The sequence below is a fragment of the Motacilla alba genome, chromosome 5, assembly GCF_015832195.1.
Source record: "Motacilla alba alba isolate MOTALB_02 chromosome 5, Motacilla_alba_V1.0_pri, whole genome shotgun sequence".
Lineage (NCBI taxonomy): Eukaryota > Metazoa > Chordata > Aves > Passeriformes > Motacillidae > Motacilla > Motacilla alba.
The window spans coordinates 55,373,674-55,386,887 of NC_052020.1; the positions used below are offsets into that span (position 1 = coordinate 55,373,674).

At 42.4% G+C, this 13,214-nt stretch overlaps 1 protein-coding gene across 9 annotated transcripts in view; it reads right to left on the bottom strand.

Moving 5' to 3' along the window:
• SYNE2 (spectrin repeat containing nuclear envelope protein 2) overlaps positions 1–13,214 on the bottom strand; it is a 179,786-nt gene that overhangs the window by 147,771 nt on the left and 18,801 nt on the right. For 8 of the 9 annotated variants that reach the window (XM_038138490.1, XM_038138489.1, XM_038138483.1 and 5 more), the window contains 2 exons: positions 10,621–10,736; positions 656–717 (listed from right to left, as the gene is read on the bottom strand). In XM_038138490.1, the coding sequence (XP_037994418.1) occupies positions 656–717; positions 10,621–10,699 (141 nt within the window). In that variant the 5' untranslated portion in view covers positions 10,700–10,736. Of the gene's footprint in view, positions 1–655; positions 718–7,099; positions 8,608–10,620; positions 10,737–13,214 lie in introns of those variants that run through there. The other variant, XM_038138492.1, reaches the window with a different exon arrangement.

The window sequence follows — 13,214 nt, forward strand, 5'->3', positions numbered from 1 at the left end:
GAGAAAGGGAAAGCTAAACTAGACGGTTAATTCATATTTTGAAATCTTACTCAATATTAAGTACAAATTTGAGTATAGAGCTGCATAACTAAACTTCTGTTCACCCACACCACACAAACTTATCAAGAGCTCAGCAGCTTCTGCTCAAGGAGAGACCAAAACAAAATTACATTTTGTTTCTACCTGAGCAAGTCAGAGCCACAGCAAATGCTGCAGGAGCTGTTTTCTGAGAGCTTACAGAGCACTTCCACTACTATGTGGTTTGTCTTAATACTTACCAGTCACTCAGGTCATCTCATTAAACTCATGTTCTTGGATTGCATAATAGAATAACACTTACCTAATCCCAGTAAAACCAACTGTAAACTCAGAAACTCATAAAACCCTGAGACGTGCCTCAATCCACCACAAGTTTTACCACATGAGTAAGGAGAGTGACATCTACACAAACCACCTCATACAAATGTCCTTGGACATGCCCCAATAGAGTGCTGCTGCACTTACTAAACAAATGCTTCTTGGGGCTACTTTTCCCATTCAATGCCAAAAAAAAACTTGGAGTAATTTTGTTTGTTCCTAAAAAATTTAATCTCTAACCAGCATATATGAATGAAAAAGGCAAAAATTCTTTGCCTTCTAAAGAACACCCATTTACCTTTGCCAATATTGAATTTATCCAACTAGTGAAGGTTTTCTTCTGTGTAAACTCTCGCTGGACTGGAAAATAAAAAACAAAAAAGAAACTAAAGTTAATGGGAAAAAATGATCTGGTTTTATTCCTCTTTCCCAAAAAGACACATGGTACCCACCTCAAGCCCAAGGTCTGTTCTTCCAGATATTAAGTTACTATTTAATATCAGTTTTTCTCAACTCTTGTTTTATAGCTGATACTTTCTTGCTTGCTAAGTTGGTATTGCAAAGACTTCTACAACCATCAAGCATAACCTACAAGATGCAGGGAGTAACTAATGAAGGTTTTCTCAGAAGATCAGCAAATACAAATAGTGATGTGAAAGTATAATTCTACAGAGAAATACGTCTGCAATAGCTCTGTCTGCTCCTAAATGTTCCTTCAAGGACTCAGGGCCATCATCAGTATAAGACAGATCCGGGAATTTGGGAAAAGCCACGCATTAAGTTGGATGCAGGCTGGTGTTAGGTTTTAAATGCACATCTGTAGGTGAAGCTACACCATGAGAAATCTTTGCTAACTGAAGGGTTGGAGAGAGTAAGGAGGCTGTCATGGGGAAATACATCCTCTACCTGCATCCTTTCCACTGCTGGGCCCTCTCTGGGGTGTACAAATTATTAATCCAGCTGATGCCTTAGGTTTTAGCTTTTCTATTTTTCAGATTCTGTGCTGCTTTGGTGTGTAGTTCTGAGCTATATCAGGGGATGGTGAGCTCTCTTCACAGAGCAGGGAGACAAAACAATTCCTTCTCTAGCTGGGGACACAAGGACAAATGATCCAAATCTCAGGCCCAAGAGCACAAACAACATGGACTGAAGAGAGAAAAACAAGCAGGATGAGACTTCTTAAGCTAAAGCTATAATTGGACAATTAACTCCAATATGCAAATGGAGCAGAACTCATAAAAGTGAGAGACCCTGTGACTGGGTTGTCCATTTTGTGACCATTTTGGGTTCATCTTGGGTGTAGCCCTGGCTGGGCTCTTGTGCTGCTCAAGGTGTATCCATTGAGCCCTTTTAATAAATACCTACTTCATTCTTTAACTCTGTCTAGCCTCTGTTCTAGGTCAGCCTTCATAAGGTATCACAACCAAAAAGGAGCACACAGGGTGTTAATGCCAGCAAGAAGAAAGTGCTTGAACTTGTGCTGCAGCAGAAAACAGTGAAATGGGACTGAAAGCATGACCCAGTGACACAGAGATGCAGTGCCACACAGTGAGCAGCAGTTCTGCAGAGAGACAAGGAGCTGGTTAAGCCCATGTTTCAAAAACCAGAGTATTTGAACAGCTTCTCTCACCTGCCTGTGGGCAGCAGAGATGGAGGAAAGCCCAGTTCCCCCAGAAGGTGAAGCAGAGGGTGAGCAGCAGAGTTGGAGCAGAGCAGCTGCCCAGCCCCGTCAGGGGCAGTGTACTACCTGACTTGCCAGCACATGCTCCCTCCCAAAATACCACTCCATTTCCAAGACACACCACAAAAGCCACACATCCCTAGGGACTGGAAGTCTGAACACAGGTCTCAGGTGACAAACAGAGGTGCTGGCCCCTGAGATGATGGACTCACATCTGCCACCAGCAGCCATCCCAAAGGCTCGTGAGAGCCAGCCTGAACACAAACTCCTTTTTATCTCCTTCTCCATAGCAGCCTTGAGTGCAAGCATTGGGGCTGGCTTCCCAGAAAAGGCTTGCATGGAGAAACAAATCTGGGAGACAGGGTGGGAACAGACCATCTCTTCTGCCTCTGAAAGCATGTTCTTGCTCAAAAGATTAATTGAAGGCAAGCTTGACATTGTAAGGAATGTGCAAGACTTCTCAGCAATAGATATGTATGTTTTGGTAGGCTGGGCAGGATGAAGGATACCAAAAATACCATGCCCTTAGGGGAAAAAAAAAGTGGACTGTTCTGCCCATGAAAGTGAAAATGCCACTCACAGGAAAATGTCCCACACTTTACTACACTCTGGAAATTTGCAACCACAAACCCAAGTCGTGGGGTCTTTTCATGATCCAAAACAGACTAAAGGAGTTTCTGTGAAGTTTCATCAGCTCATGAAACACAGGAATTCACTCAAGGACAACCCAGGCTCCTGCTGCTCACCCCACAGGCTGCCTCACTGGGTGGGTGAGCAGCAACAAAAACATTCACATTACCTGCGTGGAGCCCTGCTTTGCATTCTGTAGTGAAGGCATCTTTCATCAGCCCTCCACTAATCTGCACCACCACCACCACCATCCTGTCGGAGCACGAAGCAGGCAGTTTCCCCTGCTGGCTGGATTGTTTTAGGATTCTTTCTAAGCATCACCAAGATTACCCTCTAAGGGTAAGATAAGGACAATCTTAATGGACAAAAACAATATGACAAAACTGGGTTTTGTTCGGAAAACAGAAAATTAAGAGCACACACGGCACACAGACCAAACAACACTGCAACGCTCACAGGGAGGACAAAAATAGCACAGAGATACTGGCTTCATGTTAGCACAGGAGCCAGCCACACCCTTCAGCTGAACACCACGTGGGAGCCATTCCAATTACCCAACCAGCAATTATTGAGTCTCTGTGCTCAATTTTATCGGGCAGGCAAGGCTGGCATTGCTAGAGTCTGAAAAGGGACAGAGAGCAAATATTGACTGCTCTGCCTGACGCCAGTGACTCCTGCAGCTGCAGCTCCTACCAAACACACACTGCTGGTGATGGTTTGAAGAACTTGCATTTGAGGTTGGTTACAGATGGTCAGGATGAAACACTTGGCCTTGTTTTGGTTGACATGCCTATCAAAATGCTTAATTATGCAATAGGGGCCAGATACTGCAAGTGCTGATTCATGTGGGCAACTCTCAGGCAAATGTCTCACCTGATGAAAGTACAAGATGGTTATTCCACATGTAAGAGCACCTTAAACCCTCCACTAGCTACAAACCACTGGGCTGCCTTCCAAGCAGCTGCTGCCTCTGCTGCAATGTGCCTTTTTTTCCTACCCAAACAAATAATTATAATAGAATCTCTTCCTGAATTAAGAACAGAACTCCATGCTTGCCAGTATTCCCCCAGCTTGTAGAGCAGCAGTCAGGGTTTCCACATCACACACACTCAGTACAGATGTGCTGCTGGCACCGTGGCAGGCAGCTGTATTGCAATTTTCAGGCTGAGTGTGTTTTCCCTCCCAGCTCCCCCTCCAATGCTGCTGCTCAGAGACCCTAATGATTTAATCAACTCTCCAATTCTTATCTTTACCACGTGGTTAATTAATACAGATTTTTATTTTTATGAGGGTGAATGGATTCTTTGTTAGGCCTTTTTGCAGGACTCTAACTGACCCTGGTTTTCTCTTGCCCCAGTTTTCAAAATGTCACTGACCTAGAATAAAAAACCCCCAAACCCTGATCATCCTCTTTACTTCGGGTCAAAACTCACTAAGCTAAAAAGTGTATCTGAGAGAACAGAATAAGAACCTGGTAATCTGAAAATACCCAAAATCTATCACATTTCACCCTGTGTTAACAGCTCTTTAGAAAGGAATAACACATACAAGCAATGTGTCACATAGGATAGCCAAAAATCAATACACACTGCTGGACAATGACTGTTTTATTCAGTAATGAGCTACCAACAAGTGCTACAAACCAGGCTGATCATTAGGAGCACAGGGACATGGCAGGGACCATGTGAGTGCTGAACTCTCCCAGGAGGGAAAGGAGAGCAGCAGCACTGCCAGCCACTGTTTTACTCTCAGCCTTCCTTAAACTGTGATGCAGAAAAAACAAGACTTAAAATTGTTCTACTGTCCCCTTCCGCCTTCCATGCCTCCCTTCCTGAGGTGGGGGAATGGCAGCTTCAAGGAAAGCACCATCTCCTCCTTCAGCAGGGAGCTGGGGGAAGCAAATCACGGCAGAACAGATGTAGCCTGTCCATCAACACTCACCAAACACAGTCTAGCAAACAGTAAAGAGGATTTCTTCCATCACAACAACTTGTGTATCACTGTCAGTGAACAATTTACAACTGTATGGCTTCTTTAAAAAAAAAAAAAATTAAGTGATCATTTTAATGAGCACAAGCCTGTCTGTCATCTTCTCATCTCTGTTTCACCAGGAGGAATTACCTCTTGTGCATGATATTTCTATATCTTCCTTTCAGCACTGAGGTCAGCTGAGGCTATGTCTGCAGCAGTGTGCAGGGAGCTCATCAGGAACAGATCAGGAGAGCTGCTGCTAACAACACAGTGTATCCATCCTGTGTGCAGAGACAAAGCTTGTGCTGGGCTAACTCCAGCCCCAATGCCCACACACAGCCACAGCACCTTCCTTATTTCACTTTCATTCAAAATAACCATTTCCACGGTCCCTGACAGAGCAGCAGAATGAACCAAAGGATGGAAGCAGGGATAACCAGGAGAGCTCCTTCAAAACAGCACTGCAGGGATGAACTAATACACCAAGCAAGTACATTCTTAAAATGATTGGAACCATCAGAATAACAATTAAGTACTTGCAAATCCAAGGAGAGAGTGAGCAATTAACCCCCAAGCCCTTTGTAAAGTCCCTTCCCTTCCACCCAGCAATAGTATCATGTTCTGCAGACAGGAAAGCAGGGAAAAGGGTTATTTCCAGCATTTATGTTCAGCAACATGGTGTTAAGCAATTAAAAACAAACACGTAATTCTTTGTCAAGATTGAGAAGTTTACCCAAAACCAAATGAAGATGAGGAAGATACCTCTACAGGAGGAACAGGTCTTTTCAAATCCAAATATTACATAAATATTAACTAAACCACTACTACCACATCAGTGAAGCAAGTGGAGACTTTCTGCACTACTCCTTTCAACCTCCTTTTCCTTTTGAAAGCCAATCGTCCAGTTTACCACAAGGGCTGCTGACTCTGGAAGTGTGTTCACACCAAGCTTTGCCCTCCTGGCTGTCTTAAACCCTTTTGCTGTTCTCATTGTCAGGATGCTCTGAATCACCACAGTCTTCACTGCCACCACAAAGTGATGTTTACTACTCAGGGGCATAGGCAGGTGGAGATTAAATTGTTAAAATGTACCAAGTCACATCATCCAGATATCAACATACTTTTAAAGATAAACGTTCAAGTGGCTTTTCTAACATTTTAAAGAAAGTGAACAGTGAAACAGAGATCTGACTGTAGTGATCTCACAGGTGCCTCAGGAGCCATCAACTCCTTTGGCATTTTAATTCCAGTTTTTAACCAGTTAAGTACCAGACAACGCATTTAACAAACTGCAATTTACATAGCAGGGAACACTTTTATGCAAGTACACAATCTATTTTTTATGTTAGGCATGTGAAGCAGACAAAAATACCCAGGACTGAATTTTTTCAAGGCAGTGTCATGTGTCAGTTGCCTCTCCAGTGCCATCAGCCCTGTCACATGCCACAAAGCTGGGCAGTTACGGGAACTGCAGAGCAGCTCCTCACCCAGGCAGCATAAACTGGGAATAAATTTCTGTGCGGCTCCTATGGGAGCTTTTTGTAAAAGTCACTGTTGTAAAATTGTAATAAGCATTTGATGGACTTTTTAAAATCATTCTGGTAAAGAAAAAAAAAGTGTAACTGCAATAAGCAAGTGGCCCCATCAAATGAGATACAGAGTTAAAACAAAAAAAATGCTGGGTAAGAATTATAAATTTACATTAGCTCTGGATGAATTAAGAGGGTCTCAAAAAGAAATACCCCTTTACTCAGAGATGAGTACTACCTACTACAAGCTGCAATTACAACAAAATCTATTTGTACACATCTCTATATTTTCAATTTCACTTGAAGAGAAATCATTCATGAAGGATTAGACATAACTGCATGAAAGTAGTATCATTCATTTCTTATCACTAAACTCTCTTCAAAAACAGTTCTCTTCAAAAACACTCTCCAGCTGTAGCAACCACATTCCTATATTATCACGTTTTGGGTTACAATAATAAACAATAACACACACAGATTAACAAGCGGAGCCAAAAATTAGGAACGCTGCAGTTAACTGAACAGTGAAAGAGTAAGTACATGTCCCAAACTCCAAGAGCAAAAACACACTCTTGCGTTTGAATTAGCTCAGCAAGCACGAAAAGAAAAGGGAAAACAGAGTTCTGTACAGGCTTGGTGGGATGAGCCACACACAGGGGTCTGTTTGCTATCCCAGGGAAGACAAGGGAAGGATTTGTGCATGGGACAAAAAAATTGAGGTTGAATCCTCCCACAGGTAGAGACTGACATTCCAGAAGCAAGAAATAATCCTGCTCCAGGGTGCACAAACCCTGCAGAGCTCCTGCTGCAGCCACCCATCCGCGAGCAGCCGCGCGTTCCCCTCGCTGCAATCCCGCACTCCTGCTCAGCAGCAGAGCTTGGCTCCATCTCCAACAGCTCCCAAAGCTCTACCTGAATGCCCTTCTCTTACCAAGCAGGTGACATGCCTCCTCATCTCAAGCAGCCAAAGGCAATTTTGGATGTTGACTGCGCCTGTTCAACTCACAGAAGGATGAGCAGCAGGCTGGACCCCTCTCTGGGGCCAGCCCATGATGCAGGGATGGGAGGGAAACTCAGGAGGAGGAGACACAGGACAGGGATCCTGCTTTATTCCTCCCATGCTCATTGCCAGCCGAGCCCTGAGCTCCTGCCTGCTCCATCCCACACCAAAAGTGACTTCAGTTTTCAAACATGGCCCATGGTGCAACGAAGCACCTCCCTGTCAAGCATCTTCTTTTCACCAAAATGTCTGCGGATTGCCTGGCAGGACAAACCCTTCCCTTAAGCATTCCCCCACTGGATATAGCCATAATAGGTCCAGCTCCAGGCTTTGCACCTGCACTTTTACATGGCTGTGCAAGGATTGCAACAAAGCAATTCTGCAGCTGCTGTAAGATGTGCTGCATCAGAAAACTGCGAAGAAGTAGAGAGGTGCTGGAGGAAAGGGCCCAGATAATGCTGACCTTAATCTGATTAACTTGTATTATAACATCTGGGACAGAGGGAAGGGGAAAAAAAGAAAAGAAAAGAAGCCTGCCAGTTCCTGACATCATGCATTTTCATAGCAATTTCCATTTTCTTGGCAGGGAGGGAAGGGGTAACTATTACTCTCATCTGGATATCAACTTGAAAACTGGTAAAGGTTAAAGAGCAATACATAAATCTGAAAAGATTCATATATAAGGGTTTATATTCTTGCAGCTTTTTACTTCAGCCTCATGAATCTTTACCATTTGAAAATGCCTGGAGATGGGGGCATTAGAAAACATACTGCTTTAATTTCTTCACCTATTTTATTCATGTTTTTCAAGCTTCATTAAGTCTCCTTAAAGTAATTAGCTGACAAGAAAGATGTACTGAGAACTAAGCTACATTATTACCTATTTTCCAGTGAATTTCCCCATAGCATCTTCTAGGCCAAACACTATTAAGGAAAGTGAATGCTCACCCTTGAACACTCTTCTACCTAAAAACCCACTAACAAGCTTTTACACCATTAACTAGCCATGAATTATTAGGGATTCTATAATAATTAGAACTAATAAGTAGTAAACTCCCCACTAATTACTTAAAGGAGATTGCTCTTGCTCTCTCTTTTCCTTCTTCCCAAAAGTGCTGTCCTCACAGAAGACTGTAACTTAAATAATACCAAACATACCTAAAATAACGTACCTACACATGGTAGGGAAGGAAAAAAAAATAAAGCTAATGATTTTGTTACATTTTTTAGGCATGAACTTCACAAAGTTATCTGACCAAACCAACTGACACATTAAGTGGATCTTGCCCTAATTAACCAGACCAGACAAGTGCTCTATCCCCATGGGATGCCTTTCAGGAATAATGGAAGGTTGGATCATAAAGAATTAAAAAATAGATTAAAATATACCTAGACTATATCCAGACTAGATCTCACTCCTGCTTTTTCCTTTATGCACGTGTCCAGTTATGCTGTGTATTACAATGCTGGACATATTCTTTGAAGCTATATCCTTGCATTTTGAAAAAGGAGATCATAGCAAGTTTTACATCCATCTGCAGTCACACAAAACATACGCTGCTTTTCTGATAGTTATAAGCAACTATTCCTTGAATCTGAAATTTCTCTCACTGATTTAAAGCAGTCAATATCACTGGCTGCTTCTCAAATCTCATCTCAAGATTCCTATTAATGGAAAAACCTGTTTCCTTGAGTGACCCTATTCTTCTTATTTGACCTTTGCTACCACAGATCTGTGAGCAGAGCTGCTAATGGTCCCTATATGTCATGTCAGGGAGCATGTCTTTGGTGCTTCCTCACAGCTGTATTGCCATTTGCTTGTTTGACCCTGAGCAGACGCTGCAGCGCCACAGCTCCATACACAAAGTGTGTCAGTACCATTTGTTGTGTCTTCAATCATTACAAAAAATTGCTCATGTCACTTCTAAGGGATATCTCTGGAGGTTTTACAACAGCCAGGCACAGACAGCTTGGGCACAAGATTTGCAGTGTGTTCGTTCCAGCCCAATCTAAGAGCTCCATTTATTACAGCAAAGAAACACAGTCATTTCAATTTTACTAAGCAGGGCTCCTTCAATGAGACATTGACCAAAAAACTCAATTGTTTTTCAACACAAACAGCAACCTGGCTTTTCAGAAAAAAAAAAAAATTGAAAGTAAATCCCTGCCCTAAAAATGGCATGTAACTTCAAATCTGCCTTCAAGCTGAAGAGTGTTTTCCAAATCTGTTTCACAACAACAGCCATCTCAGCCTTTCTACCCAAGGCTGAGTTTGACTGGCACAACAAATGTGTGTCTGACAAGCTGTGCTTGGTGCAAAAGTCAGACTAGCTCCTGTCTGCTACAAGTTTTTGCTTGTTCTTCTGAACATGCAATACTGAAGCAAAAAGGAAGAAAATTCACCATTAAAGACACTTGGCTTTGGACCGCTATTAACACTCACTCGTCAAAACACATGGCTTCAACGACAGCAGTAGTGCAAATATGGATCACACAAGGGACTTGGCAGAATATCCTTTTGCACCATCTGTTTTCAACATATTTGCTCTCCACCAAGCACCATGGAAATTTCATTGCAAGGGAGTTAAAAGGAAATAGCTCCGTGGAAACAGGAGTTAGTCCATCCGTTCTAGGATGGACCAGGCTCTAAACACATCAAAGCCAAGCTTCTCAGCAGGGTTAGTCCTGCTGCCTGCACTACCCTCCTTGATAGCCTCCAGGAATATGTTCACAGCAAAGGCAACCTTCACAGAAAATTCTCATAGAAGGAAATTCAATGTGTGAGTAAGGAAAATCCAAAAGTTCTGAGAGGCCAGGTCAGATGCACTCATCATCATTTAACTGTCCAGGTAGATGCCATTAAACTGAAATAATTAAAAATCAGCACTGAGTGCTTCCTTAACAAGTTATAACACATGACAAGTAAGAACCAAAGACTTGACCCATAGGAAATTTGTTTAGAAGCCACAAAAATTATCCCCACTTGCAGGGGATATAGTAGTTAAAAACAGAAAAGCAAATAAAATAAAATAGTAGTGTAGTCAATAGCTTCATTAAGACAGCTCAATGCAACCACCTAAGTGTCAGCAAGCTGAAAACAAGGAAACTAATAAACTGGCTTGTTCTCATGCTGGTGGTTCCTTTCCAAACAGTTTACAGCAACATGTGTTCTGAGTAACAAAGCATAAGAACCAGTGAGCACATCAGTACCAAAAAAGGCAACTGATCTGAAAATATCACAAGAAAGTACTACAAGAGCTTATCTGTCATTTCCCTGCTGTAGCCTCTGTCCTAAAACACAGAAACATCTGCAAAGAAGCACAGACTTGAACTACACACCATAACCCTAGTTTAAACAGGTTTCTCAGAATTCCCTTCAACTTGTACACACAGCTACAGATTTTTGACAAAAATCTAAATTAAAAAGGCAACAGAAAACTTCAGTCACTTACCTTGCAGCGTTAGATGGAGATCATCTATTTCAGAGGAAGCCTGCTCCTCTGTTGATGCAGATGACTGCTGTGATGCCATATTGAATTCTATGGTGATTCTTCAATCAATTTCCAAACTGAAATTATATTATAAAAAAAAAAAAGAAGAAAATCAGTACAGTTGTACATAAAAATTGATGATGCTCAATGATGATGTGACACCAAGATACACATTTTGTTTTATACAGAATAAAGTGACTGCTCTCACTGCAGGAGCTTGGGTCCTTTGACTCTCTTTTCTAACAGTGGCCAGCAGCACTCCACAATACAAACCAGGATCCCAGTGGGTTTTGCCATGAAAACAAAAGCACCAGGATTGGGAAACTTCAAATACTGTTACTTTCTTTGAGAAAGCCAAGGTGACAAAAGCTCACGGTGCCTTCTGCAGACTGGTAGCTGCCCAACCTCATTTTTTTAATCCTTGTACCTTTTCATTTCTCCTTCCGGCCTGGATAATTGTTACAGAATGGAAACAATCCAGGCAGAATCTGCAAAGATTAAGATGAAATGAAAAGGCAGCAGTTATATGAAAATCAACACAACTGCTGTCTCTGTCTGGTACCTTTGCTATTCCTCAAGCCCCATGAAGGAGTTTCTTTTTTCAACTCCTCCATTTTCCTCTGCCTGGAAAACTCCCCTATCCCTAATGCAACTTTAGAAAACAATATGCTCTGTCTTCCTTAAAAAAACTACAAGTGATCCTCATTCTGTAGCACTGTTCAATTTGCCACTGTAGGAAGAACTGGATGCTTGAGATAGAGACTTATTTTTACCAAGAACCCAGAAGTTAAACAAATTCAAAAAGTAATTGAGCTGAAATTTAATTAAGGGCTTACTCTTAAACAAGCTTTGTTACCTACACAACTGTAACCTTTTCACCAGAAGCACTAGGATTTCCACACCATATATTAATAACTCATCCACCAAGTATATGTCAAAATAAAGGGCGTGAATAGATGAGTCAGGAAATACAACATTAAGGAATGCCACAGAAATTCTTACGTCCATTCCCTTGTGCACATGAATCATGAGGCAGCCTTTGTTTACTCCACTCTATACTATTTTTCCTCACTCTCTGACTGCCTCACTGAGCAGAAAGGAGAACATGCATTCCACGAGGAGCTCTTCAATATTTCACTTTCCTCACTCTGAACAATGTGTGTCCTTGTGCTTTATCCAGGAGCTGCTCTGATGACAGGATTATTGAGTCACTCACAAGATTTTCTATGGCACTACCCTGGCATCTGAACACTTCACCAACATCAGTCAATTCACATTTACAGCACCTAGGTGAGACCAGGGGTTATTGCCCACATTTAGAATCACAGCACACTCTGGGCTGCAAGGGACCATCAGTCCAACCCCCCTACCATGGGACATCTCTTTACTGATGACAAGCAAAGGCCAGACAGAGAGAAAAAAGGCAGCAAAAAAGGTGGATTTCCAGAGAAACAGATATTAGCTGATATGGCTGAAGCACTGATTCCAGCTGCTGCAGTGACCATGCAGCACTTCTGCAAGTCACCAACAACTTAAAACTGCAACTCAAGGCACCAGATCTGAGCAAGGGGAGTTCTAGCTGGGGCAGAAAAAGGTAAGACCTCTCTGGATAATCAAGAAACCCTGTATTTTACAGGAGTTTGGCTTGCTTAGCAAGCAAAAATAGGAGGAAAACAACTGATTTGATCTTTGGCTGGCACAAGAACATGGTGATATAAACAAGCCAAGCCTTGAGGATATGATGGAAATCATAAGGTACCCAAATTAGCCAAGAAAGCCAACAACATACTGGGCAGCATGAACAAGGGCATCACCAGCAGAGATAGGGAAGTCACTGTCCCGTTCTGCTCAGCACTTGCCAGGACACCTGGAATACTGGGTGCACTTTGGGACCATGCTGTACAAATATTATGTGGACAGGCTGGAGAGAGAAGAGCACAAAGATGACTGGGGGGCCTGTGTGGGGAAATAGCTGAGAAAACTGGGTTTGGTGAGCCTTGAGGAAAGAAGGCTAAAGGAAGACCTTAATACCATGTTCCAGTGTTTGAAGGGTGCCCACAGAGAGGATGGAAACTCCCTTTTTACAAGGAGTCACATGGAAAACACAAGGGGTAGTGGGTACAAGTTACTGCTAGGGAGATTTTGATTAAACACAAGGGGAAAATTTTTCATAGAACAATCACTCATTGGATTAATCTCCCCAGGGAAGTGGTGGATTCCACAACATTGGCACTGTTACCATTTGACAGGGCAGGATGCTGTGCCGTCTTGTCTGGACCATGCTTTTAGCACAAAATATTGGACAAGATGGTCCTTGAGGTCCCTTCCAACCTGGAATTCTATAATAAATACTGGGTTCTTACAGGAACTGAGGATGGGCAATGGCTGAGCAAGAATCCAGTGCTTACACCTATGCCCAAGGCAAGGCAATCTTTCCTGGGAAACTCCCTTCTTTTTTCTCTCAAGATTAGGCAATAAAAACCCAAAGTCTGAAAACACAAAATGTCAGGTGGCCTTAATATTTTTTGGGTATGACTAAGTCTTGAATTTAGTTC